Source organism: Mercenaria mercenaria, chromosome 8, assembly GCF_021730395.1.
Source record: "Mercenaria mercenaria strain notata chromosome 8, MADL_Memer_1, whole genome shotgun sequence".
NCBI classification, from domain to species: domain Eukaryota; kingdom Metazoa; phylum Mollusca; class Bivalvia; order Venerida; family Veneridae; genus Mercenaria; species Mercenaria mercenaria.
Genome location: NC_069368.1, coordinates 11,333,514 through 11,347,288, shown reverse-complemented (window position 1 = coordinate 11,347,288; position 13,775 = coordinate 11,333,514). Strand labels below are relative to the sequence as shown.

The window sequence follows — 13,775 nt, the reverse complement described above, 5'->3', positions numbered from 1 at the left end:
GCAGAAAATTTTTCATGCCTTTATCTTATAATTGAAAAGGAAACAAATGTGTAAATATATCTCTGACATGTTTTTGGGTGGGCCGGCAACGAGTGCGCCCCACCTTGCCATTTCCAGCGGAAGTTTTAAAATATGCTTAGTATATATAAAAAAATGTATATATCGTCAACATTAAATCTGTTAACGACACGTATGAGGACACAAAATATAAATGATAAATATGTATCTATTTACTCTGTGAAACTAGCAGATTACATGTCATACTGCATATCGACCGGATCCTAAGCACACTAAGCGATCATGTTTAACAATGACCAGGTTCCTTTTTATACTTTCAGAAATGTCAACCATCATTTAGCTTGTGATCAGAGTTTTTAATCACTAATTTAGTGTTAATGAGTGCATTTATTTATAAACCACACGACCTTATATTATAAACGGATGATCCGATTAGTATTAAGTTGATGAAAGATAACCGTAATTTTATACAATTATTGTGTAGTCCTTCACGCCGAATTGATATAAAGTTACGATTTAGCAGTAGTCGTTTTGTTCAAAGCTTTTCTATTTTTTTGTCTGATATTTCTTTTGTCAGGTAATTAATCAAAACATGAACATACAGGAAAACACATTTAAGCTTAAGACAAATATATTAAATTATAATATATTATTTAACTTGAGTTAGGTTTAACGTTGATTATAAAGTCGCCGGTTTTGGGATAGATCAGAAAAAGCAAGAACAAGTTTTGAGTTTTATAGAAAGAAAATAAGAGTGTAATGGATGAACTGCATCGCGAGTTATTGAAGAAGAGAAGGCCTTACTTGCAGGAAAATGTCATCATGGAGAATGGATTACTTATGAAACTGAAAGAGAAAGGTCTATTTTCAAACACGATGATCGCGATTATTCAAGTAAGTTGTAATCGCTCATTCAGTTAGTGTTTCCCCGTCGATAATTTATTATCTAGTGTTTAGAGGCAAATTTCAAAGATAAAATGCTAAATTTATAATATTCCGAAATAAAATGTTAAAAGTTACTGAGATAAAGGCCTTTTGTCGTATAGACTTATTTAGCCCTAAATAGAAAACTGTTTCGTAAGTAAATAGAAAATTAATGTCATTTTTGAGAAAATGTCTTTTTGCGCTTTACATGTTAAATGTTTTCGCTTTTTTATGCTTTAATATCATTGATTTCGAGCCTTTTGTACGGTCAGATACTTTCGTGGAACCTACGGCCGGTGATACAAGGCATACTAATAGTTGTCAGCTCGTGTTTAAAATAACGCCATGACAAAAAAAGCATTTAGACTCGTCTTTTTAGCCAGATCCGACTGAAAGTTCCCCCTGTAGATTTTCTCAGCAGTCATGCCCCTGAAATTCAAACTTTTTTATAGGGCGAGAGTGATCCCGAAATACAGATGAACCGGATGTTAGACATGATACCCAAACGAGGCCCGGAAGCATTCAATAAATTTTTGGAATGTTTAGAGGACGATTATCCATGGGTTGTAAAAAACTTCAAAGAAAAAGAGATAGAACTTATAAATTTCAATGCAAGAGGTAAAATAATCTAGATACATTTATTTTGTCCGTCGTCACATGTTTTTAGATACTTTTCATAAATGTTGTTCGTCTGAATAAATAGATACGAGTTTTGTGTCCAAGCTTATTCTATCCTACTTTGATGTACATGTACAAGCAGCAGAAGACATTTTAACCAATATCCCTTTGTTTTATTTCCTTACCTACCTAAATTATCTAAGCTGTTAAAATCTATTTTAGCGAATTCGGATGTAAATCCAGAAATAAGACGAGCAGTGAAGGAATATATCCGAGAACTGGCAAGAACTACGAGACTGAATTTAGCACAGCAGAGGGCAATGGAAGACTTTCTCTGTAGACATATCACCATAGATACCAACTTAAACAATGTTAAACTTCCGGGACACAAACTTTACAACATTCATAAACAATTACTCTCCGTTATCCCACTAACAGTATTTGACGAAAGTGACCAAATGGACTTAAAAGCAACACTACCAGAAAACGTAAGCATTGACAAAATAGAAAAAGAAGTAAAACATTTAATTGATCGTGTACACGAGTTAGAAGCACTTATTGAAACTTGTTATGAAAAGATAGGGGAAAGTGATCGCACCGTCGATTTACCAGACCTGGTTCATACTCAGCGTAGACTGCTTTTGCAGAAAGAAATAGAAATTCAGGAATTGAAGAACCAAGTGTCTACACAAATGCGGAGAATGAGGTTGACAGTTGATAAAGCTAGAAAGGCACAGGAGGCTAACCAGAAAAATGAAGAGGAAAAAGAGGAGTTGGAGAAATCCTTGGACACGTTAAAGACAAAGATACAGAAGCTACAAGAGGAGAGACAGAAGATGGCGATGAAGATGGCGTTTGATGGCAATTCAAGTATAGGACCAGCAACAAGTACTGCTCCATCTTCTCCAAGGTCAAAGTCGTCTAGGCAAGTAATGTTGTATTGAAGTCGTTTTTTCATCTTTCTTGTTTGGTTGGATTTTGCTTCAAACCGGCAAAGTTGTAGTCATACAGCAACGTTTTAGCTTTACGTGGTGAAAGAAGACCCCAGGTGTCCTTCTGAGCATAATTTCAGGCACGAATGGGCATCCCAGTAGAAACACGGACTATCTGCACGCTATCTGGATGACGTCACAGGTTTCGAATGCATAGCTATGAGAGGCAAGCGGTTAAAAAACACTTTTAACCACTCATCAACAGAGGCCCCTTTTGTTCAAGTCTGTTCAATGTTTATTTATAAAAGAGTCCCTATTAAGCCGCTACTCAAGGGTCTGACTCGATCAAGTAGTGTTCGGGTTCCTTTTTTTAATCTATTTACTAGATTTGTATTAAAACATGGTTTGAAGTGTTTAAAACTTGTACAAGTGATCTTCTGATCCAGAACTTATTATGTTTTATAGCATATCTTACTGGTCAAATTTATCGGGCTATTTCAAAACGTTGTCTTTGGTAACCAGTGAAAAGTAGAATTTTGTCACGGTGACAAAACTAAATGAAATTAAGCAAACTGTTTCGTATCAATACTAAATTCGGACAAATATTTCCCGGAATTAAACTTTTTCCCAGTTTTTCATCATTTTACTTTTTTTTTTATTGAAGATAAGCTTGTTTTATTACTTTTAGATCAACAGAGACCATTCCAAAGGGCTTATCTAAAGCACTAGCGAGGTGACTAGCTTGATTTACATGTATTGTTTTGTTGAGTGAATTCTTTGTTTTGACCATGTAGTGCATTGCTTGAAACGTCCGATTTTCGTTACCTAACATGATTTTGAATGTACGAGTCTTTGTAACATGTTATCCATTGTTTGTACCAATGTGGTATTCTACTGTTTAGTTTTAGCTTACGAAATCAAACGTAACCAGCACTCACCCCAACCAACTACCACGTTCACATACCTTTAACTGTTCAGGAACTTTCCCAAAGAACAATACATTTTGTATATAGAGAATATTTGTTTGTTTCAGCGTAAGATTGAAATACCTTTCACGGGTGAAAATATACAATATGGTGTTCATGAGTGAAAGATATATTTTGATTTTACATGTAAAACGAACAAATTCTCTTTTTATTTCATGTTTTGACTAAATTTACCGATTTTGTAGGGGTTTTTTTCCAGTGAAAAATATATTTGATAAATATCAGATAATTCACAGAAAAACGTAATAAATACGCATATGAAAGAGCGTCACAAGTCATGTGCAGTCCAGCCACGGCATTATTTCTGTTTGCTGAGCCGCCTGTAAATTAAGCTTTTGGTTTCTTTTTTTTTTTAAGTACCTATATATAGTACTGTATACTTTTTATTCTTTTAATTCGGCAATATAATCTGTTTCTGATTGTGCAGAATATTGTTCGATATAATTATGCCTAAGTGTTTTTCTCTCTTTGTTTGTAAGACGCAAAAATGAGCTAACATGTTGCTTGCAAAGGGTAATTAAGATCTACTTTTTTTTCAAATAGTTAATGTTTGGAGAGTCTTATAATGCTGAGAATACGTAAGCAGTAACAGTTTTATAATAATAAGAACTACTTTTTCAGCCGACGGCAGAGCGAAAGGTTACCAACACGTGCCTTGGAAAGTTGAATCCGTGTCGAATCTGAAGTTACTAGTGATCTCGCAAACAGTTCCACGGTATTGATAAACAAAAAGAACGGAAAAACGAAACCATTAGGCGCACAGTCCGTTTAAAGTAACGCCTCGCGGTAATGTGACTTTATACCATGTCTTGAAAAATATTTTTGTGATATGTTCACTGTCAATACATTTCATTGTAGTTAGATTAAATCCGTGTCGATTTCGACGTCCATTCTATACATGTATACAAAAATAATTTCTGGTCGATTCCAACAAAATAAACGAAAAACGGCTATAACTTCCACATACCTTCAATAAACGAACTTTTTTCCTGTCAATCCGCGAAGTTTAAACTGAACGACAGTCCCGTACAACATAATTCATCTGAAAGAATCAGCCGTGGAGGCATACAGACACTAAAAAGAAAAATGGCGCGAAAAAAAAAATGGTAGTCGCATAATGGCGGATACAAATAGTCCTCAGTTTTTTGCTCTGTAGAGCTATTTTCCTTATTTTCTTAGCAATTGTTTTTGCTAAAGTCACATGACAGATCTATGCTTGATATGTAGGTAGCATTTTCATAATGAAATAACAACATTACAAAAATTTTCATGGAAACGTACGTAGATCATACACCACCAGTAAAATTTGGGGTCTCACTTTTTTATCTGATTTTGCAGTTTGTGTGTTTGACTGAAATTATTTTTCTTGCATCAAACATGACCCCCACTTTTCTTTTGATTTATAGTTAGTACTGACAATATTCTTCAAGAAAATGTAGGTTACAGAAATTTATAACCTTAGGTTATAACACACTAAATAGTTGTTGTTCTTTATTCTATATAAAATTGACCTAATTCCAATGACTGCAGCACACATCATGACCCATTTTAAATTTCTGTAACCTACATTTTCTTGAAGAATATTGTCAGTACTAGAAATCTAACTAAAAATCAAAAGAATAGTGGGGGTCATTTTTGATGCAAGAAAAATAATTTCAGTCAAACACACAAACTGCAAAATCAGCTAAAAAATGAGACCCCAAATTATACTGGTGGTGTATGATCTACGTTTCCATGAAAAATTTTGTAATGTTGTTATTTCATTATGAAAATGCTACCTACATTTCTTTTTCGCGCCATTTTTCTTTTTAGTGTCTGTATGCCTATAAGGAAAACTTTTTTTCTGACACTGTGCCAGTTTCATTTGAAATGTACAAGAAACCCAAATGCATGAAAGAATACAAGGTTTTAGCTTGATATCAACAGTTTCCAAGTTTTTATGGCATTTTTTGTACCATAAGACAAAGCGTCAGATTTTGTCAAAAATAGCTGTCGCAACATAATTTTGAAGCAGTTACCCTAAATGCAGCCTTGTTTTGTCCTGTTTTGACATTTTCTGCTATGTTGTGCATGCAAATTACACATTTAAACTGTTAAATATGTTCACTTATACCTCTGATGGCCAGAAAATAGCTATCAGTAGGCTATAAATATGCAGTTTTTGACAAAAATACACTCAAAACAGTGAAATGTGATATTTTTGGGTTTTATCCTCATTTTCAGCGAAATTGCAATAAATTTGTCATTTTCTATCAAATTCTAATCAAAGTAGCCCATTTCCACCATCATCTGGCCAGATTTCAATTTTTACCAATGTCATCTTAGCGCAGTCAAGTAAAGTTCGCCATTTTGAAAATATAAGTGTTAACGCTTGGTTTGATACCACAAAGAGATAATCGTGATCTGGTCGTTTCTTGCATCAGTGTTCCTGTTTGTTCAGCATGATGGGTTTTGCCCCGTTGGTATAGTATGGAAAAGTTAATTGGGCACAGGAATGTTGAGGTAACCTAACCAGTGTTTCTGGATTCTGTACCAGTACAAACCTGTTCTCCGCAAGTAACTGTCAACTTCCCCACATGAATCAGTGTCTTCTATCAAATCGTCCCGTCCGGGGATCGAACTCACGACCCCGCGATCCGTAGATCTGCGCTCTCCCAATTGAGCTAAGCGGGCGGGCTATAGGCTTATTAAGTAAAATATTTGATTATGTGTCTAGCACTTATGGATTAAATGTTACAGCTTACATGAAGAAATAACATGACTCATATTTATATATACCCATAAATCGAAATTCTGCAAAGCTCAACAAAAGTTCAAAGGTGCTGAGACTGACAACACAAAACCATTTCATGCGCAATTCAAATAGTTTGCCACGTTTATCAGTTCTGCCACAGAGTTGTATGAAGATTGTTAAACTTACCTATTTCAGTAAATCTATTTGCTTTAACATGTTATATTAATGTTTTATTTTTCTAACGGTAAATACTAGAAAGATGATATTAGAAAATATTACATACTGATGATACATTAATTCGCCCCTATGAATGAAATGTCTGTATGAATGGAACTTTTTCATAACTCAACACTGTTGACCGTTTCGTTATAGATTATGACCCCGGTCTGTAAATAGCCAATTAAACAAACGCTGGTTCCGAGAAACAATTGTCGATTTGAGTTATACTGCGCATTATTCGACGACCTGACATAACATGGAAAATGAGAAATATGAAATATCAATTAAAATGAACTTATAGTGATACGAGTTGTCAGGTCTTATATTATTTAGGGCTAAAGTTGTAAGAATCTATTCTTTCAGATCATTTGCTATAGGTACTAAGGGACGTAATCGCTGCGTGGAATTGCCACAGTAACGCGAGAAGAAACAAATGACCACTTTCTACGAGTTGTATGTCTGAAGAGTGACCATGCTATATATTCTTTTTTTCTTTCTTTCTTCTTTTTTTTTTTTTTGCCATTTCTATACTAAATTCATTTTAGAAACATTCTGGCGAATGCTGGAAGATATATTGCAAAAAGTGCCTTGTCACCATTTTGTTTATAGGGCGTAGATGTAAGCGATTTTTGTTTAAACACACGTTTTCAGCTGTATTTCAGGTTATTTTAAGATAGTGGACCCGTAACGGTAATGTTTAACAAATGCATTAATTGATACAGTCCTGAAGTTAACACTGTTTCGCAATGTGTTGCATCTTTAAACGACTTTTACTGTGTCGTTGTTGTTTGATTGTTGTTTTTTTTTTTAATTTTTAAATCTTGTATAAATTATGTTTTTCCCTCCAGCTGAAGCAGAGACAAGTTTCAGAGTGATAGGCATTGCGCGAAACGATCGCAGAGAAGTCATTTTACCTCATATTTTTCTAAATGAAACCTCAAAGTATGGCATAACAATTATAAAACACAAAATAAAATTGTCGGTAACAATTTTTTTTGGGAGCCTCGAGTAAGAGAATTTAATCGGACAGAAATTAAGCTCCAACTTTTAAGAATTATAGCCTTGCTCTCTGCATTCAAAAAGAACCATAGGACAGAAGTAAGACCTACCTACATTTCTTCCAAACTTTGTAAACTAAAGAATAGATGCAAAATCAAGAACTTATGCAAAATGTAACAAAGTATTTTCAAAGATGTCTAAACAGTCACCCTTCAGGTTAAATTCAATTTAAACAGCAAGAAATGGCTAATCAAATGAAAAATGTCCGCTTTTGTACGACAAATTAATGATAATAAGTATTGTAAAAAAGTTTTTCTTACTAGAAAGAAGAAATATAATTAACAAAGATTGGTACTAGTGGGGCTTGAACCTACGCCTTTCTGAAAAATTAGTTAAAGCAGCCTATGGTAGGAATGGAATACTTTTCAAAAAAAAGGAGGTACACTATTACGGGTCCAGCAATTTTCCTAATTATCGTATTAGGGAAGGAACAGGACTAGACCATAATCATTAACAGTCCGGTTTATAGTGGTATTCCCTCATACCGACAGGAAAATCACCCCATCTGATCAGTGTTCATACATTCATAAATGTGTTTGTGTATGTGTGTGGGTGGGGAGGGGGTTGCATATCGAAGTATAGATGTTGTGTTTGCTACCTTTATACTTTATCTGATATTATGTCCCTCAATGTTTATTATTGCTTCTTTATAAACATATATAAACGGTTATGGCACGCCAATTGCCCAATTATAACGTGAACCCAGATTCATGATCGAATCAAAGTACTGAAAGTACAGCAAGGCTTGCTACCACAAAACACTGAATGGAAATTGTGCGGGAAAGATGTTTGCAAAATCTTAGATATTATGGGTTTTCCATATCAAACTAAGGCGAGCATAGAGTATTGTTGTGATGCAGCATCTTGATTAACTTGTGCATCAAAGTAAAAGTTCAATCTAGAAACCTAGTTTATCGGACGTAAACATGGGTTCAAGAGAGTAAACTATAGTTTACGCCCGTTATTCTGTGTGTTCGCTCGAAAAATTATGTTATTATTCGATAATCCTAGTTTTTCGACCGTGAACCTGGGTTCACGTTATTATTGAACAATTGGCGTGCCATAACCGTTTATATATGTTTCTAAAGAAGCAATAATAAACATTGAGGGACATTATATCAGATAAAATATTAAGGTAACAAACTCCGCATCTATATTTCGATATGCAATCCCAACCACACACAAACACACACACACACACACACACACACACACATCATGTATGAATGTATGAACACTGATCAGATGCGGCGATTTTCTTGTCGGTATGAGGGAAATTTTGGGCTCGAGCCCGGCTATAAACCGGACTGTTAATGATTATTGTTTAGTCACGTTCCTTCCCTATACGATGGTTAGGAAAATTGACGTACGCGTAATAATGTACCAGTGTTTTGTGGTAGCCAGCCTTTCTGTACTCTCAGTACTTTGATTAAATATGGATACTAACTGCAGCTTCACCAACGTTCATAGGGACAGTGGAAACTAAACATTACAATTAGAAACAATTTCATATACATAGTTTGAACAATAAATGATAATACGGTCCATTTTGATAAGTGAATACAGGCAGAAGCCTTTATCTTTGTAATCTTATGTATTTTAAAAGTATCAGAACGAATGTGTTTTGTATTTGCCAAGCTGCAATTTGTCATCATTAGAATATTTGCCATGGCAGATTTTTGCCATGGACTTGCCATGGCAGACTTTTGCCACTGACTTGCCATAGCAGATTTTTGCCATGGCAAAATTTTAAGAAATGAGATGAAGTTATAAAAAGTTATAATTCTACCTATAATGTGTTCAGAAATAAAAAAAAACATGTTTTTCATAAGATTAGAAAAATAAAACATGGCAAAATGATAATATTTCTTGCCATGGCAAATGCAATCTTTCCATACAGATTTACAAAAAACTAGTACTGCTATGAAATCAATTTATACTAACTTTGAAACAGGTTAATAGTAAATACAACAATTTAAAACAGTTTTCATTTTTGTAAAGCGCGTATAAATATAGGCTAAATTTGCCAAATACCGGCGTGGCAAACAGAAAGCGGCGGCTATTATTTATATAAATTTTCCTTGGGCTGTTTTGCCGTTTGATTCAAATGTTTAAATATATTAATTTTCGTTAGGTTTCCTAACCTTATGATTCGAAATTATTTGAATTAGATCTATATATATTCCAAGAAATGATTTAGTCAAAAATAATTATCTTGCTTTTCGATCAACTACCAAAATATTCAAAATATTCCTATCTCAGAAAACCTAAAACAATTCTAGTATTTTCTTGGTGTTCCAAAATATTCAACTTCTGGACTATTACTTCTGCAATCCAAAACCACTACAATTATCAAACAGTGAAATATTTGTTATGCCAGATGTCTGAGATTTCTGCGCATCAGTAAATATTAACACCACGTATATCCGATTCTTGCAAGGATAACTCACCATCTACTCACGTCAACGACCAACTGCCTGTTCAATCGTGCGCAAGCCCCCTTTTATACCTGATTTACCCCAGTAAATCAAACAATTATTCTGATTGGCTAAAATACCTACACAACTGTACTCATAGAGCGTCCTTTGGCTCTTTAGAATTTCATGAGCGTCTACCTACAGGACTACTTTTCGACTTCAAAATAGTAAAATGCATAGAAAAACATTAAAATATACCCATATTAAAACATTCCTTAGAAAATCTTTAATAAAATCGTTAAATTACATGATATCTACTATCAAAAATAAGCTTGAAGACGTTGACTACATCTGTGCAAATGGCGGAGATGTAAAAAGGGGAGGTAATTAATACATAATTCAACGTAAGGTAAGTATCCGTCACACTATAACATAGTAAGAGAAGTTTAGTGGCCCATTCTTATTAGTACTAGCATTTACTGACACAACAATTCTCAACCTTTTATTATCTACCTTACTATAAACAGAAACAAAAATGTCGTTAAATCGGTCATTTCGGTCGCTGTTTATGTATCCATGATGACGCAATGTGTACGCGCCATAATCATATCATACTAAGCCCTGGTAACCGGAAAGTCAGCGCATTCTAACGTTGACGTCATGTGACAACGTCATTATGACAGATGGTAGGGTGCTGAATAATTTTCAGACCGGTCGTCAGATAATTATAGCATTGTTGATGAAGAAAGCAATACAAATAATGCGTATAAGTTTGTTAAATATAGATCTATGTAAAATACAAAAATACCTAGACAAATGCGAAGCGGATGCATAATAAAATTGTCAATAAATGGCTGGCTTCTGGCCATAATAGCATATCTAAAATTTCGAGAAATTGTGACACTAGGTGTGCCATTACGGCAAGAATGTTCAACCAAGAAGATATAACCTCTTATAGTAATACCAAAATTACGTAATGGCTTTATTTCGCTCCCACAACGTCAAATATATGATAAAGAAGGTCACAATTCTGAGACAAAGTTTGAATGAGTTAAGAGTTTCAAAGCACATATTATCTGTTACAAATGTATTATCGATTATTTGTTACAAATATACCAGCAAGACAGAAACATATTATTTTTAAAATTATGCATTCAGACAAAGCTGGGGTTCAAAGTTATAGACAGTTGCAATTCTGAAGAATCTAAAAAAAACAAATTTATAATAGCTGGCGTATTTAAAATCGATGACTAATTTTTCATACATAACTTTTGAAACTTGCCTCTTGGAAAATAATTTTGTCAACTTCGGACTACCTGCGCGAACTTCTTAATATACCCAATTTATATTTAGAACTGGTCAGTATCAAAGTGCAACAACATAACAACCGGAAAAGTAAATATTAAACAAATCTAAAAATGTGAAACGATAGAAAAGTATCTATCATTGTATTTAGTTTTAATATATCGAACGTTCATGTAAATATATGGCAAAGATGTGTGTTTTTGGTTCTATAAAATCTGAAATATTGAAACACTGACAGTGTGCGGTTCTTGTTCCTATGTCAGTTATCACAAGATATCTGTATATATTCCACAAAACCGTCTGCTTCCACTATTTTCCATTCCTTCGGCACATTGTACATTTATATGAGTTGACTGTTTTGTATTTGTAAATTAAATGCCCGTCGGACACAGTTTCACATTAGAAGCTGGTCAAACAATCGGGATTGGGATCTGTGGAAATTTTTAGATGATTGGAAATACGCGGTACACTCAAATAGCGTTTATATTTCAATGTATTAAATATGAATATACATTTCATGTAACATATTTAACTTGCCGCCCCACTCCCCATCCCCTTTCAATGGCGTAACCTTATGTTTTAGATAAATAACAAGCCTTTTTGACTTGCCTGAATGCCGTAACAATACCAATGTATTATGCTGTCACCTAAACGATGATTGTATAGCTGTATCTGCTATTTCTGTTATTTTCTCTAAAGTGTACGAAAACTCTGGTGTTGACTGTTTTTGGTTCATCAAGAATTATCAAAAAGTTTTTAAATACTTAGTAGATACCACACGTGTTCTTTAACAAGCACACTGTGGTTTCTCAATTCTTTGCACGAATAGCACAGTATATATTTATATATATATATGCCACTTTTACATAATTCCAAGCATTCTCGTTGAACAGATGCCTTAGAAATATTACACACGGTACTGTTGTCTGTTTCTGAAATTTTATTCAGTTTGCGATAACCCATACACGTAATTTTGTTACCTAAAGCCAATGGAGTGACCTATTCCCCTCATTTTAGGAAACAACGACATCTTATGGTTAAAATACAAGGATGATTATCCAACAGGAAAAACCATGTGCCAGAAAAGAACAGAACATACTTTTATTTTCATTTGTAAACAGTACATTATCATATACGTATATATAATATACAGCTAAACATGTTATAACATGAAAAAATATAAGTTAACATAATATTGTTGAGGAACAATAATACATCCGTATAAAATACAAAAATGTACATAAATTTACAAAGTATCGAAACGCTGACAGATAGGATAAGAAATTGTTTATTGTAAGTGGCATGTTACAATTAACATAAGAACAAGATTCACACAAGTATAGTTAATATTAGTTCTTCTTATTTCGTTGGATTCTTTAATATATTTAGCTAGATTGATTAAAACACTCTTTTTGTTTGTAGTAATAAGTTCAATAAATTTGAACATGGTTGGCCTATTGTAATAATATTTCTTAAGATATTTCTTTCTTAAATCAACATAACACTGGCAAATTAAGATGAAATGATATTCGTCTTCAATATCTAATGCGCCGCAGCATAAACAATATCTTTTGTTGCTTAGTATTCTGTTTTGGCCATATCTACCAGTTTAGATTCTAAAAGCGTGGACAGATGCTCTGAGTCTTGTTACGTAGAATCTAAGAGTTTTGGGCAATACGTCAGGGTAATATTCATACGCTAGTGTTGCCAAAAACGCAGCTACCTAAAACTATGTCCGCAGCTGTGAAAATATTAATTTGATTTCACTGATCATATCAAATTATTTTAACCAAAACAAAACTAAATATTGTTTTTGTAAAACACGAAATGGTATGTCTTAACCCCTATCATGCTAAATACGACTGATTCTGCACATACGTGCAGTCTGATCATGATCTGCACTGTTTGCCATTCAGACAGTATTTTGTTTGGCAAGCATCCCTTTTAACAGTTAATGGTACTGTCCAAATTGAAAGATGGACGGGTTCATTTAATTTATAGAAATTTAGCAGGGTAAGGGTTAAATTCAAAATAAACGCATTTATCATCTGATATGATTGGGCAAATTACTTACCAAGAAAAAGTTTTACGTTTCATTTACTAGCATATCATTCTAGGAACGACAGATCTGTGTGTTCATAATTAACGTGTGTTCAACTGTCACGTTATACTAAAAGATTAGTGAATATACACCACCTGTTACCCTTTGAGCAATACAAATTCTTAACGTAAATGGTACAACTATTACCAGTAACACTTTCGGCATTGCTTACACTAGTCATTTCATGCTTTTCTACTGCTTTCTCCTTAAGTGTGCTAGAGGTTTAAATATTCGTTTTCAAGAGTTTCTGTTAGTGTATTTACTACTATAAGTTCTATTCCTAGCAAAATATGAAACAACTCCTAAAATTCTTAATGGCTTTTCTTTTTTAATTGTACAAATCCCGTTTTTTTCATTGAATTGTTCCATTTTACTTGTAACAGAACATAGTTTCTAACATCCAAAGCACACCCATATCAAGCCCCTTGAAACGTTATTTGTCGAAGCTTAAATATTCAGTTG

The 13,775-nt window shown here is 33.8% G+C and overlaps 1 protein-coding gene across 2 annotated transcripts; it reads left to right on the top strand.

Annotated features, from left to right (window-relative positions):
• The first annotated feature begins 558 nt into the window (after positions 1 to 558).
• On the top strand, positions 559 to 4,362 carry LOC123565864 (uncharacterized). 2 transcript variants are annotated; one of them, XM_045359637.2, is made up of 5 exons: positions 573 to 912; positions 1,395 to 1,560; positions 1,783 to 2,485; positions 3,181 to 3,225; positions 4,100 to 4,362. In XM_045359637.2, the coding sequence occupies exons 1-5, from the start codon at positions 778 to 780 to the stop codon at positions 4,143 to 4,145; spliced, it is 1,095 nt and encodes a 364-aa protein (XP_045215572.2). In that variant the 5' UTR covers positions 573 to 777; the 3' UTR covers positions 4,146 to 4,362. The 2 variants fall into 2 exon arrangements, with proteins under 2 accessions (XP_045215573.2, XP_045215572.2); XM_045359638.2 differs by lacking the exon at positions 3,181 to 3,225 and having other exon boundaries at positions 559 to 912.
• The last annotated feature ends 9,413 nt before the right edge of the window (positions 4,363 to 13,775 follow it).

Coding starts and splice junctions, on each gene's coding strand:
- LOC123565864 (XM_045359637.2), top strand. CDS start 778: ATGGATGAACTGCATCGCGAGTTATTGAAGAAGAGAAGGCCTTACTTG. Junction 913..1,394: donor CGATGATCGCGATTATTCAA/GTAAGTTGTAAT, acceptor ACTTTTTTATAG/GGCGAGAGTGATCCCGAAAT. Junction 2,486..3,180: donor CCAAGGTCAAAGTCGTCTAG/GCAAGTAATGTT, acceptor TATTACTTTTAG/ATCAACAGAGACCATTCCAA.